Source organism: Myotis davidii, unplaced genomic scaffold, assembly GCF_000327345.1.
Source record: "Myotis davidii unplaced genomic scaffold, ASM32734v1 scaffold17, whole genome shotgun sequence".
NCBI lineage: Eukaryota > Metazoa > Chordata > Mammalia > Chiroptera > Vespertilionidae > Myotis > Myotis davidii.
The window spans coordinates 4,391,614-4,409,521 of record NW_006288624.1 but is presented as its reverse complement, the minus strand read 5'-3'; the positions used below and the strand labels follow the sequence as shown (position 1 = coordinate 4,409,521).

The 17,908-nt window shown below is 44.6% G+C and overlaps 1 protein-coding gene across 2 annotated transcripts in view; it reads right to left on the bottom strand.

Moving 5' to 3' along the window:
* The window catches only part of ZFYVE26 (zinc finger, FYVE domain containing 26), a 67,136-nt gene that overhangs the window by 19,057 nt on the left and 30,171 nt on the right, over positions 1 to 17,908 (bottom strand). For both annotated transcript variants that reach the window (XM_006760764.2, XM_006760765.2), the window contains exons 21-30: positions 16,794 to 17,539; positions 14,708 to 14,904; positions 13,180 to 13,284; positions 11,315 to 11,437; positions 10,760 to 10,936; positions 7,380 to 7,626; positions 6,578 to 6,682; positions 3,644 to 3,807; positions 2,470 to 2,606; positions 494 to 525 (exon numbers count right to left, since the gene is read on the bottom strand). In XM_006760764.2, the coding sequence (XP_006760827.1) occupies positions 494 to 525; positions 2,470 to 2,606; positions 3,644 to 3,807; positions 6,578 to 6,682; positions 7,380 to 7,626; positions 10,760 to 10,936; positions 11,315 to 11,437; positions 13,180 to 13,284; positions 14,708 to 14,904; positions 16,794 to 17,539 (2,033 nt within the window). The remainder of the gene's footprint in view (positions 1 to 493; positions 526 to 2,469; positions 2,607 to 3,643; positions 3,808 to 6,577; positions 6,683 to 7,379; positions 7,627 to 10,759; positions 10,937 to 11,314; positions 11,438 to 13,179; positions 13,285 to 14,707; positions 14,905 to 16,793; positions 17,540 to 17,908) is intronic.

Genomic DNA, 17,908 nt, shown 5'->3' with positions numbered 1-17,908 from the left:
GGAGCCTTGGGAGGTAGTATGATGGTGAATAGGAACCTAGGGGTTAAAAAACACCAAAAAAAACACCCTGGCCAGTGTTGCTCAGTTGGATGAGCATCATCCCATATACCAAAAGGATTCCTGGTCAGGGCACAGCCTGGGGGCTCGATCCCCCAATAGGGGGTGTGCAGGAGAGAGCCAATATATGTTTCTCGCTCATATAGATGTTTCTTTCCTTGTCCATTTCCCTCTCTCTAAAATCAATAAACGTATATATTTAAAAAAAATTTTTTTTTAAACCAACTAAAAGTTAAGGACCAAATTATTTGGTTACTGGTCTTCTCAATGCTGGAAAGTAATGGGCCAGGATGATAGACTAATATGATGATAAACTTTAAGGGAGAGCTTGATTGAAATGCGAAGAATTTTCTTGGGCCAACCAGTTGGACTGAGGTGCCATTAAGGGTGCCAGTTATAGAAACAAAGAGTCCCAGGCAACATGGTTCAGCCTTACCTTCTGGTTGTCCTGGATTCTCCTCTGGCCCACTAGAAACAGAGAAAGAAAAAATGAAATGCCTGAATCTCTCGTCTTTCTCTTTGATTTGAGGTTGGTATAGCATTGACCTTTACTCCGTGACCTGAGTAAGATAGGAAATTATCCAAAACTCTTTCCTCTCCCTCACTTGTCATAACCAATCACTCACCCATTCCTGTCCATTCCATCTCCTAACTGCCCCTTTAAATGTCCCCATCTCTCTCTCTATCCTTGCCTCAGAGAGAGTCCTCATCATTTATTGGTAGAGCCCTTTCAATAGCTTCCCAATTGGTCTCCTTGATTCTGTCAGCCCATTCTGTACTTTACAGCTACAGCAAGCTTTCAAAAATGCATATCTGGTCAAATGATGCTTGTGCTTAAAATTCTTCAGTAGCTCCTCAGGGTAAAACTATTTCACATTGCAGTTCAGCAGACAATGCCCCCTTGCAATCTGACCTGGCTACCTCCTGAGACTATCTCCTGCCACTCACAACCTGTGCTCAACCCATAAAATTCCAAAAGAGTCAACTTTACCATTTACTCTGACCAATTTCAGGTGACACTACAAGCCAGAACTCAGGTCTTGAGTCATAAATCGTGACCTGTACGAGCAGCCTGCTGGTCAACCCCAACCCATGTTGTCAAAGGGCATGCTCCAAGCCTTGCGCCACTGCTCAAGTCCTGGCTCAGCTGCCAGCCTCTAAGTCCAAGGTACACTGGCCAGAATCTTAGCCCATCTCATACCTACTTACATTTCCTCAATGACCCACACTTTCTCCTACCCTTACACTTACCTTTACAGTTGTTCCTCCCATTTCTGGGCATGCTCTGTTTTTGCTTCTTTTCCTACTAACTTCTCATCCTCTAAGACTCAGCTCAGGTGCCACACCTCAGAAACTCACCTGACCACTGTGGTTATTCAATGACTGTGTGGTCTGTTTGTTGGCTGCCTCCCCACTAACTGGGATCTCCTTGAGAACAAAGTGATTACTGCTGAGCGACTGATGAGTGGAAGAATCCCCATCAATACTAACTGCTCATTTCAAATCTCAGCAGTATGGTAGACAGATAATTCTCCCGTCCCCACACTGAGGGAGTCAGTGCTATGCCAGGGTCACAGAAACTATAGTATAAGCATGGCATGTCTTCCTTCCTATAAGGTCAGTGATCATCATGGTAAATAATGACAAAAAGTGTTCATTTTAAAACAAACACAAAAATGCTGTTACACCTCTGAACAAAATGTAAAACCTATTTAAAGTCTGTAAGTAAAACGTGAAGAATTCAAAGTAATTTTGCTTTCGGATAGCTGCTTTGGCTCATATGCCCTGGGAGTCTTAGTGTCAGCCTCCTTTGCTGCTAGAAGTTGTGGGAATAATTGATCAACACTGAGCCAGCCAACACAGCCCTGATCTGTCTTGCCAGAGGGATGAGCAGTTTCTGAAATTTGTCACCAAGTGAACTGTGTGTAGGACACATAGGGTTACTGGAAAGGCTCTTCTAATTATGGATAACAAACCAGGATGACTAGATAGATTAGAGCTGATGAAAGTGATGCCCAAACATTCAGCAGGTAGGAATATGTCCCTTGGAGTCCAGCTGAGACCAACTGGAGCAAGAGTGGCTGTAACACAGGTGAGGAGGTTGGTGAACTGAGATCAGTGACCTGAGTCAGGGCACAGGCTGTAGAACCAAATGTCCTAATCTCAGAGAAAACAACACATAAGAACCTTAAAATTGGCTTCCTCTCACCCTTATCTCCTTCCTTAGAAGTTTCTCTGGCCAAGGGCAAACATATCATTGTAGAGTTCATGGCGTTTCAGTGTGAATGTTAAGTTAAAACATTTTGTAACCAGATTTGAGATGCTCTCCACAATGAGCCTCCTAGGAGTGCAAGGACTTGAGAGAGGGGGTAGTGGTCAGTAACAGTAGCAGGCCCACTGCAGAACACTCACTCTTTGTTGTAGTAACCGTAGCACTGGTCACACACACGAGTGGGGTTCTCTCTGTAGCCTTCCACAACCATTTTCTTAGTGGAGCAGGAACTGCACACTAGCCGGCCACAGCGGCGACAATGATGACGTCTGTTAAACTGAGGGGTGTCGGAGGGAAGAGAAGGACAGGAAGGAAGAGTAGGTAAGACTGTGGGAACTGTGAGAAGAAGTGTTAATCCACTTATCCTGGGTGTCAGCCCCATGACTTATTAAGAACACCAAGGTGCCTGGCCTCCGTTGAGAAAGAACACACAAGTGCTTGCCTTTGAGAAGCTGAGATTTAAAGATATCTCTCAGCTGATGAGCAAAGATGCCCAAGTCATGAGCAGTTTAGCAATGGCTCCTGATAAGATCTACCTGTCTGTGGAGACAACAGGTAAATATATAGCAAAAAACAGTGGAGAAGGAGGGACTTTCTCAGCCAAGGCAGATGAGATTTCTTCAGGGTATTCACGATGATGAAAAAGTGTTCTTTTTCCAAAATATCTCACAAGCACTACCTCATTTCATTATAAGAGATTGGTAAGCATATTACACCTCTTTTATAAATGAGGAGGAAACAGACAGAGAATTCACATCATCCCCGTTCTCATCAGGACTGAGTAATATACCAGTCAGGCACTGTGTTAAGTGTGGTGACATCTGTTATGTAATTAGCCCTTACAATGACATGAGCCAAATAACATACCATCCTGAGTTTACAAGTGAGCAGCTGAGACTGAAGAAGTTAATGGTCACGTTGCTAATAAGAGGCAGAGCTGAGATGAGAACCCAGGTCTTCTGCTTCCAGAGACAGCACATATAACCATTACCAGGTCACCTGTCTTATTGTGAAAGACAGGGGAGCTCGGAACAAGGTGTTCTGATGTGTAGAGTCCTGCGATATCAGTCTGCCTCTTTTATGTTTTTTCATGAGAATGGCAAAGATTTTAGAACTTAAGGCTCTTTTAGGACATCTACCACCTGCTTGAATCCAAAAAATACATTCTGGTCAGATCAAAGATAAATCCAAAGTCTTAGATTTGGTAATTTTTCTGAAAATACCAATAATCTTCTTGAGGACATGAGGTGACTACAAACTCGAGTTTTTCTTTAGTTTCTCCTTCAGATAGAACCGGAGACGAATGCTGCTCACCATGGTGAAGTGCTCCCTGCAGCAGACCATGCAGAGGCTCTCGCTCTCATCCGGAACCCACTGGTGCCTGCCCGGGGGCGTCGCTGGGGGCACAAACTCCAGCGGGGGCTGGCTCTGTGGGACACTCCTCTCCTTCGGACTGGGGGAACGTACAATGGCGACACCTGGGAGTCAGAGCCAGAAGTCAGAGACAAGGCGATGAATAGTTCAGCTCATTAATGAGGAAGGAGTGAGAGAATTAGAATTTCACCACTTTACAAATCCCCAGTGCCGTGGTCAGCACACTGCGGCTCACGAGCCACATGCAGCTCTTTGGCCCCTTGAGTGTGGCTCTTCCTAAGCCTTAGGAGTACCCAATTAAGTTAATAACAATGTACCTACCTATATAGTTTAAGTTTAAAAAATTTGCTCTCTAAAGAAATTTCAGTCATTGTACTGTTGATATTTGGCTCTGTTGACTAATGGACTACTGCCCTAGTGAAATAACAAGGCAGTTAATGATCATTACTGGGTGACTGCATCACAAAAAGAGAGACCACTGGACACTGTGTATCTCCTCATGGGGGGCACATAAACGCCCATCAAACATACTTACCCCAAAATATTAGGCCTGAATCAACTCAAGTTTCTAAGATATCTCTACCGGTACATTACAAACACAGGGATAAAGACCCAGATTGCCACAAGGCAGCAACCAGCAAAGTCCAGCATGTGGGATGCGCTTCAGGACAAATGACCTAGTTTCCTCCACAAATAAAAAATAGGGGGGGGGGAGATAAAGGGAACCTATTGATTAAAAGAGATTTAAGAGCCCTACTGGTTTGGCTCAGTGGATAGAGCGTTGGCCTGTGGACTGAAAGGTCCCAGGTTCGATTCCAGTCAAGGGCATGTACCTTGGTTGTGGGCACATCCCCAGTAGGGAGTGTGCAGGAGGAAGCTGATCAATGTTTCTCTCTCATTGATGTTTCTAATTCTCTAACCCTTTCCCTCTCCCTTTCTCTCTGTAAAAAAATCAATAAAATATATTTCTAAAAAAAGAGATTTCAGAGATATTTTAGCCAAATGCCTTGTGTGAACATTATGAGATCTTGATTCTGGAAAAAGTAATTCTAAAAAAACCTTTACGAGATAACTGGGGAAATTTGAATAGTGACTGGGTAGTTGATAATAACAAGGAATCATGAACTTGTTTTTAGGTATGATAATAACGTTATGGTTTTGTTTTATAAATGTCCTTACTTTTAGCAATATATACTGATATATTTATAAATGAAATTTTATCTAGGATTTGCTTCAACATAATCCAGTAGAACAACAGGGGTGTAGATGAAACAAGAGTGGTCATCATGAGACAATAATTATTATAGCTGGGTAATAAGACTTCATTGTACTATTCTCTCTACTTTTGTGTTTTGAAACATAATATAAAGCTAAAAATAAAAACCCAAAAACATAAACCAAAGTTGCTCAGGCCGCCTTGTGGATACGTGTGAAGCTGCTCATACGCCTGTAAGTCTGAGCCCTCCCCTCAGGTCTGAGGGTTACCATGAAGCATGACTAATTGTCAAAGCATGGTCATGAAATGCTACAGTCTTTCTTTATTGCATCTAAGGAGATTTCTTGTCACCTTGCAGAGCAATGTTGGCAGGTCACAGAAAAAGAAAACTGAAAAACATAGCGACTTTCAGCAGCACACAAAAGAACAGAGGCTATAGATCTCTCCCCAGAATCCTGCTCTAACCGCTGGCAAAACAAACACTTGCTGAGCTTCTTTTGAGTGTAGGCCATTGTGCAAGGGGCTGGAGTGTAGGCCATTGTGCAGGAGAGTGGGAGGGATGGTAAAAAGGGGCGACCAACACATGGCTGAGCCTTCAAGGAGCTTGCCCCCTGTGTGGGTGACGGACATAAGTAATTAAGTGCAGCACAGCAGCAGAATAAACATGAGGACTAAATGCAATCAATCCTCCTTATGAACAGATTCCATATTTGTGAATTTGCCTACCGGCTAAAATTTATTTGTAACCTTAAAATCAATATTTATAGTGCTTTCACAGACATGCAGAGTGGTGAGTAATTTAAGCCTCCTGACAGCAGGCTCTCAGCTGAGGTTGAAAGGGTGACATTCTGCTTTCTTGTTTTAGTTCGGAGGACGGAAGACAGAGATGGTAGGAGACAGGGTAGTGCATGCAAGAGACTCAGCTCTGGGGCTGGCTGGACAGGGCTTGAATTCCAACTCTGGCACCAACAGTGGGGGCCTCAGGCACGTCACTTAACACGGCTGCACCTCTTTTTCTCTTTTGTAAAATAAGTAAAATAGAATCTACTGGTACAAACTGTTTTCAATTTAAGATTATAATCTGTGATATATATATATATCTAATCGGTATATATGATATATATCTAAATATATATATGATATATATGTGATTGCCCATCTGGCATGGCTCAGTGGTTGAGTGTTGACCTATGAACTAGGAGGTAGGTCACTGTTTGATTCCCATTCAGGGCACGTGCCCAGGTTGCAGGCTCGATCCCCAGTGTGGGGTGTGCAGGAGGCAGCCCATCAATGATTCTCTCTCATCATTGATGTTTCTATCTCTCTCTTCTCTTCCTTCCTTTCTCTGAAATCAATAAAAATGTATTTTAAAAAAGATATTATGTGATATGTATCTATATACACCCATGTACATAGTTTTCCTAGCAGCAATGGTTCAGTATTCACTAAGTCAGTGTTAGTAGAAACTAAAGATATCCCACCACAAATAATGAGAATCAACTATCGGCTGGATTTTCTGGGTTATACAAAATGGAACAAACCAAGAAAAACAGTAAGGATGTTGTAATGGGAAAGTTTAAAAAAGGGTAAAAGGATCACAAAGTCAGAATAGGCAAGACTGAACTAAAAGTTGGGAGACTCTCAGAACCTGTTCTTACCCTGCCCAGGAGCCGTAGCGGGAGAGAACTCTGCTGATGGTGACCTAGTTAAGGTCTCGAGGTCAGAAGCCTGACCCACAGTTTCCTGGAGGTGAATCTCAGAATCTGTAGAGAGGAAAATGCCGTCAGAATATCGTTCCACTGTAAGCCTCTTCACTGTGCGAGGTATTTAGTTCAAAGCCCTGTTGCTTTCACTGGCTGTCACTCCATGATCCTACTAGGTATAAAAGGAATAGTAGAGCACTTCTAAGCCTACTTCTGAAAGTCCTCAACAAAGTATGATTATAAAGGCACACGAGAAAATAAAGTAGATGCTAAGACTTTACAAAAGAAATCGAAGTATGTCCAGAGGGAAGCGAAAGAAGATGCTCCTGGAGGGTAGGGAGTAAGAAAAAGAGCTGCTGGGAGCATCAGCCCATATTGACTTCATTTTCTTCATTCTTGAAGAGGCCGAGTCAGCTCACATGCCAGTGGTAGCTGATGAGACCCTGGGGATAAAGCACTCTCTCTATACAAAATTCTGGCACTTAAAGGCCTACTGCACCAAGGCCACCCAGAGACTACTTCCAATACGTTCATTTCCCAAACCTTTACGCTATCAAGCACACAGTGATGAGCTACCATTTAAAAATTCTGGTTAGCTTGCTACTTCCTCCAAGACCAGTGTCTCTCCTAGTCTCTTTCAATCCCTATCAACTCAAAATAATAAGAGGAGAAATTAAAACTAAGGATGTAGCATAGTACTTTCTTACTCCATGTAGGACCCCCCCCCACCCCCCCGCCCCGGGGTGTTGGCAGTTACCTGATCGTTTCTCCCTCAGAGAGTATGGGAAGTCCAGGGCTTTCCCCGCGTATCTGGAGAGCAGTGAGTCAACGTCGTCCATGGTGAAGCCGATCTCCTGCCTGGCTAGCAGTGGGTGCAGAGTCTGCACAGCCACGGTGGCCCAGTCCACTTTCATGTTCATGAGCAGCTGCTCTAGCATGAGCAGGGGCTTAGAGGACAAGTGGGAATAGCTGGCCCGGTGCTGCTCAGGCAGGGTCAGCAGAACCTGTTTGTGGGGTACATCCACAGAGTAAAGAAAACTGTACCCAAACCTCAGAAGAAAGCTGAGATTCTTACTGGGAAAGGGAAGGTACTAGGGACCAAGGGTACATGGCTAACTACTGAAACTGGCTAGTAGTCTTGTAGGAAGCAAGGCTGGACTCCTATCTAAATCCTCCAGGAGGCAATCAAGAAGCACATTCCAGCCTGGCCAGTGTGGTTCAGTGGTTGAGTGTCATTGCATGCACCAAGAGATCACTGGTTCTATTCCTGGTGAGGGCACATGCCTGGGTAGCACACTCCATCCCCAGTGTGTGCAGGAAGCAACCAATCCATGTTTCTCTCTCATTGATGTTTCTATCTTTCCCTTTCCTTTTCTATCTCAAAAAAAAATCAATAAAAACATATTAAAAAACTAGAGGCCCAGTGCATGGATTCGTGCAATGGTGGGGTTCCTTGGCCTGGCCTGTGGGGATCGGGCCAAAACTGGCTCTTTGACAGCCCCCAAAGGGTGCCAGAATGCGAGAGGGTGCAGGCCAGGCTGAGGGACCCCACCAGTACACGATTGGGGCCAAGTTTATTTATAAAAACCAGTATGAAAATTATTAATTTTTTCTTCAGGTGATAACTTATAGATCTGATATACTATGATTGATTTGTTGAATTAAATTTTAGTCCAGCCTGGCTGGACAGTTCAGTTGGTTAGAGCAGTGGTCGACAAACTGCAGCTCGCAAGCCACATGCAGCTCTTGGCCCCTTGAATGTGGCCACGAAGTTTCAATCGCACTGTTCGTGCGCACCCACACGTGGTATTTTGTGGATGAGCCACACTCAAGGGGCTGCAGTTTGCTGACCGCGGGGTTAGAACATTGTCCTGATACGCCAACATTGTGGGTTTGATCCCCAGTGAGGGCACATACAAGAATCAACCAATGAATGCATAAATAAGGGGAACAACAAATTGATGTTCTTTTTTCTCTTTCAACTGAATAAATAAAAAAATTTTAAAAAATTTAGTCCAGTATATTAGTTCACAAGGGAGTGTATAAAACTAAATGTGGTTGAATAGGTGGAAATTTTAATTACTTAACATAATTAATACGTATAATATGTTTTATGGCATTTAGCAGCCCAATATTTGATATGTATTGAACCAAATTTAGTTTTAGGGTTAGAGATGATACTTAAAATTCAGCAGATAAGGTTAACCAAGTGGTAATAAATACTTTAGAAATGCTATAGTTGTTTCATATATAGATGCTGTTATTTATGTTTACATATTTTACTAGAGGCCCGGCACGGATTTGTGCACTGGTAGGGTCCCTCGGCCTGGCCTGTGCCCTCTTGCAATCCGGCTGGGGGGACTGTGGGAGGGTTCAAGGGCGTGTACAGCCTCTCTCATCCAGTCCCGATCGGCTGGACCCCAGCAGCAAGCTAACCTACCTGTCAGAGCATCTGCCCCCTGGTGGTCAGTGTGCATCATAGCGACTGGTTAAACAGTCAGATACTTCTCATATTAAGCTTTTATTATATAGGATATGACTCAGTTGAAGCATTGTCCCATACACCAAAAGGTTGTGGGTTTGATTTCTGGTCAGGACATATACTCAGGTTGTGGGTTTGATCCCCAGCTAATCGATGTTTCTTTCTCACATTAATGTCCCCCTCCTTCTTCTCTCCTCTCTCTCTCAAATCAATAAAAAAAAAGTACACTCCAACTACCTTCACCTAGAGGTGGGGTCAGCAAACTTTTACTGTAAAGAGTCAGACAGTAAATATCTTAGACTTTGTGGGCCATATGTCAGTGAAGTGGGAAAAAAGCCACAGATAATATGCAAGTGAATGCATGCACTTGTGTTCCAATAAATCTTGATTTCAAAAGTAGGCTCAGGAGTACATTTAGCCCACAGCTGGTAGACTAAGACCTCTGGCCTAGACCTTCTAGAAATGGCTGAGCTCTGTCTCACTTTAAAGCCACAATTCTGTCCACTTGAGGCTTTATTAGAATAAGCAGTTCAAGATGATATCAGTGGATTGCCTAACCTGGCATCTCCAATACCCTACAGGTGAATGATTATTCTAAACTTCTGGAGGTTGTTATCATTGGCCTTGAAATATGTTCATTGGTTCTGCTCAGTGCCAGTTTTCAAGGAGTCCCCCATTTAGGTACAATGCATTAAAAGAAAAAAAAAGATGTATTTTCTTCAGGAACTTTTATGTAGTTGAACTCCTAGCAAGTGGGCCAGAGGTCATATTCCTGGCTGTCCCAGTGCTCATTCTGTTTGTGGGCAGTCTATCTGATTGCCAATCAGAATTGTTAGAAGAGTGTCAGAGGCCCCATCTCACCCCAAACACTCCTTCACTGTTTACTTTTTAGAGTTTATATTTTTTTTCTACTAGTGTTTCCAAGGTTATGTATCAAAGGTAAAGGTCTATTTCCTCATCATATTACCTAGAAATTAACCCTTTATCAAGCAGTAGTTTTAAATCCTCACACCAGAATCCCTTTGGAAGATAGCCAGGCCCTATTGAAAGGGATTCAGTTTTAATTGGTCTGGGGTTGGAAGTCAACTGCTGTTATTTTTAAAAAGACCAGGTGGTGCCCTGGACAGTGGCTCAGTGGACAGAATGTTGGCCCAGGTCATGGGTTCAATTCCTGGTCAAGTTCATGTACCTGGATTGCAGGTTTGATCCCTGGCCCCTGTTGCGATGCCTGCAGGAGGCAATCAATCCATGTTTCTTCTTCTCTCCCTCTCCCTCTCCCTCTCCCCAGCCCTTCCTTCCATTCTCACTAAAAATCAATGGGAAAAATATCCGTGGGTGAGGATTAACAAACAACAACAACAAAAAGTCCAGGTGATTCTAATACATGCTCAGAATTGATATAGCTGATGCCAGGGATAGCATAAAGAGAACTTAAAAGGACCAGATAAAATTCACTTTAGAGGTGGGGCAGTAAGAGAATGACAAGTCCTAAGGGACTCAGCTAGGATATGGTGGGCTGCCAGGGTAAAGATTTTATGTAGCACAGGCCAAAGATGGCTGGTGAAGAACCACTGATGGGCAAATTCTGACGTGGGAGCTGGGCCAACAGTCTCTCCCTTGGGCATGCTTTCCCAATACCCGCTTGTCCTCTTTACCTTGGATCCCATGTACAGTGCCTGGATTTCACAGTGTCGAACAGCAGTCAGTTTTCCATAGAAGTGGGTGGTGAGGTAGTTGGCCAAGAAGTGAGATGTGGCCAAGCTAGGGTGTTGGTCGAGGGATTGCTCTGTGACCTCAAGGCACATGGAGGGGTCAGGAATTCTTCGCAGAAGCTGTTGTAGGAGAAGGGCAGAGGAGAAAGGTGAAGCTTGTAGAACATGTAGTCCAGCCTTGCTTTGTTTGAGAACAAAATATTTATGCATTGTAGACTAACCCCTTCTCTGCACTCATTTTTTTCCACCATACCCCCCAGCTCCACAAATGATGGCTTTGACAGAATACAGCAGAACCCTGGACCCAGTTGTACCTAATGCAGAGCTAGTCACATTCTGTTCAAGAATTAGACTATAACCACCTCCTGAAGGACAAGAAGGGGCAGACCTGAGATTGCGAATATTTGCACAAAATTAAGCAGGAACAAAGCCATCTGATTTCACTAACCTTCCTGTACCCTCCTACCCCCGCCCAAATGGGAGAAATTGGAGGCTTACCTGCAGAGCCTTTTCATGATCTCCTCCTTCTAGAAGATAAAGAAGATGCCTTTGATGTAGGCTGATTAAGTGTTCTCTTGGAATGGGGTAGAGGCAGCCCCACTCCTCACACAGTCCATACTCCTGGAAGGAAACACACACACACACACCTTCAATACCTTTGAATGACTGGCCTTGGCATTCATGCAGCTTTTGCCTGATTTTTCTCAGCATTCTTGAGTCTGCTAAAGCCCCAGAAAGTTTGGTAATTGCTGAATGGAATTTCACGAAAGGATTAAAGTGGGATCATAAACTCAAAGGACTCGAGGGGCCGGTAAGTTATGAAAATGATGGAAGCAGGCTGACTGTTTACGATATGATTTTCATCTCAGCTGTATTATAACAAAGAAAAGCAGACATACAGTGACTGACACTTGGTGTCAGCCCTGAGAGATACAATGTAACTGGGGAAGACTGAGAAGGCCGTCCAAAGGAGACAATGCCTACTCAGCTTAGACTATGGCCATAGGGATGTGCTGGTCCAGAGGTATTAGTCTTAAAAAAAATTAAAACAATTTTTAAATAAAAAAGGTCCCTATTTTAAAATGTTAGCAATGAAATCAATATAAAAAATAAAAATTCGCCGAAAACCGGTTTGGCTCAGTGGATAGAGCGTCGGCCTGCGGACTGAAAGGTCCCAGGTTCAATTCCGGTCAAGGGCATGCTCCTAGGTTGCGGGCACATCCCCAGTAGGAGGTGTGCAGGAGGCAGCTGATCGATGTTTCTCTCTCATGGTAACTCTCTATCTCTCTCCCTTCCTCTCTGAAAAAAATCAATAAAATATATTAAAAAAAATAAAAATAAAAATTCTGCAGACCAATACTACATAGGCCAAACAAACATGTTTGGGGTTGGATTCCACCCATGTCCCTCCTTGCTACTCCTCACCCCCAGTTTGTGAACTCTGGATAACCATTTCAGAGAACAGAATCTCCCGGGCCTGGTCCAAGTTTTCTAACCTGGTGGCATTGGGGATGCCCTCCCACAACTCTGCCTGGTGTTGTCTTCTTCAGGATGCGTCCTTGTTTCTCAGGCTACGCAGATGCCCCGTGGATGCTCCTACTACAATCTGGGCTTACTTCTGTCACTTGATAAATAATAATTTCCTAGGAATACTGTCTCTCATAGGCCCGCTTCCCAAAATGTGAGCTGCTCAAGCATAAGGCCTAAGCTTAATCCTCTTTGTTTCACCACCATCTAGCACAAAGCCTAGCAAATAACAGATATTCAGTAATGTTTTCTGGATGTCTGAACAGCTGAATGAGCCTATCTACATTTTGAACTACGGTATATCAGCTCCTGAAAAGGTAGACAAATTCTATATAGCTTTCAAATGCCCAATAAACACATGAAAACATATTCAAAGACATTACTAATTATGGAAATGAAAATTAAAACAATGAGATACCGTCCTATTGGCAAAAAGTGAAAAGTGGGGTAATACCAAAAGTAAGGATATGGAGCAATAGGAACTGGGAATGGAAGTATAACCAGGGCAACTGATTTGAAGAGCAGTTGGTAACATCTTAGTGAAGGTGAGATGCTCCTGCCCAATGACACAGCAATTCCACTGCTACATATACATCTTGTACCCAATGTATACAGTGCAGAAAATGAATGGGAGGTGATAGCACAAAAGCATCAACTGTTACTATTTTTATACTTCTCTGGATATTGGTAATTCACACACACACCCCAGAAAAAGAATGTGATGTAGTTATAAAAAAAGTTAGACATTGATAAGGGGGGAAGGGTCTACAGAACTAGCCAGAGAGTTGTAATTCTGAAAAGAGAAGAAAGGGGAATATCACTCAGGAAAATGGTACCTTTGCTTCTAGAATCACGTTCATAACAGTTGATGGGTCGTCAACACAACAGTTCCTCAAGGTCTGCCAGTCACACCACACTGGGGTAGCCTGCAAACCTAGAATCTAAGACAGGAAAAGCTATCAAACCACAATGCAGCTTCTTCCTCCATGAACGAGTCGTTGGAGTTTCCAGGGATGAGCCAACCCTCGGTCTCTGTGCCAAAGCCAGGTGTCATAACTTTCCAGGAAAGGAGGAATGGAGCAAATAGGGCAAAGATTGTTTAGAAGAGAGTGAACCTACCAGGAAAGCACAATCAGGGAGCAAAGACTGAGAGGTGAGGGCAGGATGGGGGCCTTTCACTTGTGAGGACAGTTCTCAGAGCTTCTGTAACAGCTTGTTCTAGGGGAGCCGTGGGCAAACTATAGCCCGCGGGCCGAATCCGGCCCGTTTGAAAAGAATAAAACTATAAAAAAAAGACCGTACCCTTTTATGTAATGATGTTTACTTTGAATTTATATTAGTTCACACAAACACTCCATCCATGCTTTTGTTCTGGCCCTCTGATCCAGTTTAAGAACCCATTGTGGCCCTCGAGTCAAAAAGTTTGCCCACCCCTGTTCTAGGGTCACTTGCCCTATGCTCCTCCATCTCAAAACTCTACCCAAAAAATTCTGCTTGCCTGAATGCTCTGTGGGATCACCCTGCATGCAGCATTTAGCTCCTAATGAAAACTGCTGAGCAAGAGCAGAAAGGACATCTTTTTCACCTGCCTTTCCCTGGCAGGGCTCTGTTCAGTTCCAAGTACATATGGAAAATTAGCATATCCTATATAATAAAAGTGTAATATGCAAATTGACTAGACGACAGAACGACCAGTCAGCTATGATGTGCACTGGCCACCAGGGGGCAGACAATCAATGCAGGAGCTGCCCCTAGCCCGCAGGCTCCAATCACCCGATCAGGGCCTGCAGGCCAACCTCTTGGTCTCTCTCCCCAGCCAGCAGGCTCTGATCGCCTGATGGGGAACAGAGAACCGGGGGTGGGTGGCAGTGGTTGCAGGCAGTGCAGGGGACCCGACTCTCTTGCCAGTAGCTCCACACACAGAGGGCAACCAGTTGTGGCAGTGGGGGGTGGGGCTGGCTGCTGGCAGCCAGGGAAGATCGACCCTGATCGCAGGCCAGGCCTAGGGACCCTACCTGTGCATGAATTTCGTGTGCCGGGCCTCTAGTTAATAAATAATAATACAAAAATAAACCCTGTGTTTCATGTGCTCACAACAGTAATCCTACTTTTGCCCCACCCTGTATATGTGAAAAGGCTTTGTAGACTATAAAGCATCATCCAATGTTAAAATTATAGGAGTAATTAAAATAAGACCCAGACAGGAGGCCTCCTTGTTGTTCACTTAAGAACAGAAGCCAGATGCAAAGCAGAAGCCAGGCCTAGATTTTCTGTTTCTTAGAATCCACCATCACATGAGAATAGACTAGGTACAGTTGGTAACAGAGAAATGCAGTTCCTTTCCCTTGACGCCAGAGTATGTACCTTCTGATACATCTGCAGCTCCGCCAGCTTTCTCTGTAGTTCACACCTTAGTTCCGCTCGGACAGTTGTGTCTGAAATGCAGTAGGCCAGGATCTCCAGGCATGACTCCAAGGGCCACCTGTCTACAAACTTTAGGGTTAGCTGACTTCTCAGAGATGCATCCTTCACAGGAAACAGGTACTGCCAACCTTCTTCGTCTACAAGACAAAAAGATGCCCAGAGGCAGTAAGCCTGGGACCAGAAGAGCTCCAGAGTCCAGGTTACTTTTTAATTTATTTATATTTTTATTGACTTCTAGAGAGAGAGGAAGGGAGAAGGAGAGAATCATCGATGTGAAAGCAAAACACTGATCAGCTGCCTCTGCAGCCCCCCACTGGGGACTGAGACCACAACCCGGGCATGTGCCCTGACCAGGAATCAAACCAGCAACCTTTCGGTGCAGGGATGACACCTATCCAACTGACCCACACCGACCATGCTAGGCTACTTCTTAAGAGAAGGGCTTTGTTCACTTTCATGAAACAGGAGTTTGGAGAGTCTTTAAGATCCATCTGACCTGAACTAGTTTAGACACTTGGAAGCACTACTACACGGCAAGGAGAAATGTTATACCCTTGGTTTCTCTTTATGCAAACTTAGTCATGAGACTTTTTGAAGAGAGAGGAAGAGAAGGAGAGAAGAGAGGAAGAATAGGAAGAAAGAAGGGGAGCAGGAAGAGAGGAAAGACAGAACAGATGAAGCTCTCCATGTTCTGGAGTGCTGCACATATAGCAATATTTCAGACTCAACGAGTCAGTGCAACTTTTAGTTTTCCCTGCCATTTCCACTCTATGCCATATGTAACTACTTGAATGTTATTTCAGGTAAAATAGTTTCACTCCCTCAGTATCCTCTGTCATTATTAGTAGGTCTCTCTCTCCCCCCACCCATTTCACAGCTGAAAAACAGACTCCAAACAGAGAAAACTGCATAACCATCCAGTCAGGGGACTCCTTCCCCCTTCTCAGGATGGAGTTTCTTCTTTCCACAGGGAAGCCAGGCCCTCTGCCCAGAAACCATTCACTACACTACACGATCTTACTCCCCCAAGTGGAGTGTTATAGGTCACTGGCTCTCAACTCTGGTCACATATCAAAATCTCCTGGGGAGCTTTTCAAGTAGGGGTGGTCAAGCAGGCCCATGGGCTGTTTTTATAAATTGTCTTACTAAAATATAGCCATGCTCACTTGTTTCTATATCCTCTATGGCTGCTTTCATTCATGTTACAATGGAAGAGTTGAGTAGTTTCAAATCAGACTCTACGGATTTCAAAGCCCTTAAAAGAAAAAATTTGCCTGGCCAGTGTGGCTCAGTGGTTGAGCTTTGAACTATGAACCAGGAGGTCATGGTTCCATTCCTGATCAGGGCACATGCCTGGGGTTTCAAGCTCGATCCTCAGTCGGGGACATGTAGAAGGCAGCCAATCAATGATTCTCTCTCATCACTGATGTTTCTATCTCTCTCCCCCTCTCTGATATCAGTAAGAATATATTAAAAAATAAAATAAATTTGCTGATCCCTGTTTTAAAGTAAACATTTACCTAATTCCATCCCAGGCTCCTGGGGATGGAGCTCAGATGTTTGTGGTTTATTGAATTTTCCAATGGTTCTGATAAGCAGGGTCGAGAATATTGGTTATGAATACGTGTTCTAAGGTTAGACCTAGGTTTTAAGCGCTGCTCCACCACTTACTCTCCTGGGCAAGTTTCCTACCCTTATGGTGGCATCTTCCTCTAGAGCAGTGGTTCTCAACCTTCTGGGCCTTTAAATACAGTTCCTCATGTTGTGACCCAACCATAAAATTATTTTTGTTGCTACTTCATAACTGTAATGTTGCTACTGTTATGAATTGTAATGTAAATATCTGATATGCAGGATGGTCTTAGGCGACCCCTGTGAAAGGGTCGTTCGACCGCCAAAGGGGTCGCGACCCACAGGTTGAGAGCCGCTGCTCTAGTTACTGTGAGGATCAAATGTGATGATACACTCAGTGAGTGCTAAATTCTATGAGCAGTAGTGAAGGAGAGAGATGTAGCATTCTGCTCACCACTTGCCACAGCACAGCTCAGGACTGCATCCCGTACGCTGCTCAAGTCGTCCATGTCTCGACCGTACACTTCAGTGAGCTGAAGGGCCCGGGGCCAATCTCTGGCCACCAGGGCTTGCTTGAAGGCCTCAGTGAGCACATCCAGGGCAACAGGAGAATGCAGGCCCAGGAGGACAGTAGAGAGACTAGCCTGGCCACAGAGGCTTGCTGCCAGACTCTGCTCCTGCTTGGAGGACCCTCGGAGGGGCTCCCAGGCGGCCAGGAGCGAGGCCTCCAGCATAGGGAACTGTTCCAGAAGGCGAACACACTCCCGGGCTACCTGTTCTGCAGTGAGAGGTACCTCCCTGCGGCCACGAAGCTCCTTCCATGACAAGCTGGGCTTGGTGACCTTTGATCCCCGGGAAGCCCCCAGACAGGCCACTGTAGCCAGCAGCTTAGAGCGGGATTTAAGGAAGGCCAAGGTAGAGGAGGTGAGGGCTGAGGGTGATGAATCCTTTGAGGAGGAGCTGGGCTTTTTCTCTGATGTGGGGTTCTCAGTCAGCTTTGGGGAGCTCTGTGCAGAAAGGGGGAGGTCCTCCAGATAGTGGGAGGTGTGCAGCTGGGCCAAGATGCCCAGGTGGGTCAGGAGAGATGACACCTGCTGGCTCTGCAGGGAAGGGGAAAGGGCAAGGGGCTCACAGCAGCAGTTGACGATGACCTGAGGCACACTCAGGCTGAGTCCCTCTCGGGCCAGAAGGGCTGCTATCCTGGAAGGAGAGAAGCATAGGCACCATCAGCTAATCTCTGACTTGCCTTATGTTCACGTGAGCAAATGTACATGTAGGCTCTTTAATTGTCTCCCCTCTTCTTTTAAACACAAAAGGTTGCCTATTAGACATACTGCCCTGTCCTTTGCTTTTTTACTGAATAACGTATCTTGGAGATCTGTTCATATCCCTCTATACTACAGAGAGGCCCCTCAATTCTTTTGACAGGACATATTATTCCATTACGGGACGAGCTATAATTTAACTAGCCTCCTGTTAGGGACTATGGATTTTTCTGATCTGCTGCTATCTATAATAATAAAAGCATAATATGCAAATCGACCAAACAACCGAAGAGCAGAACTACCA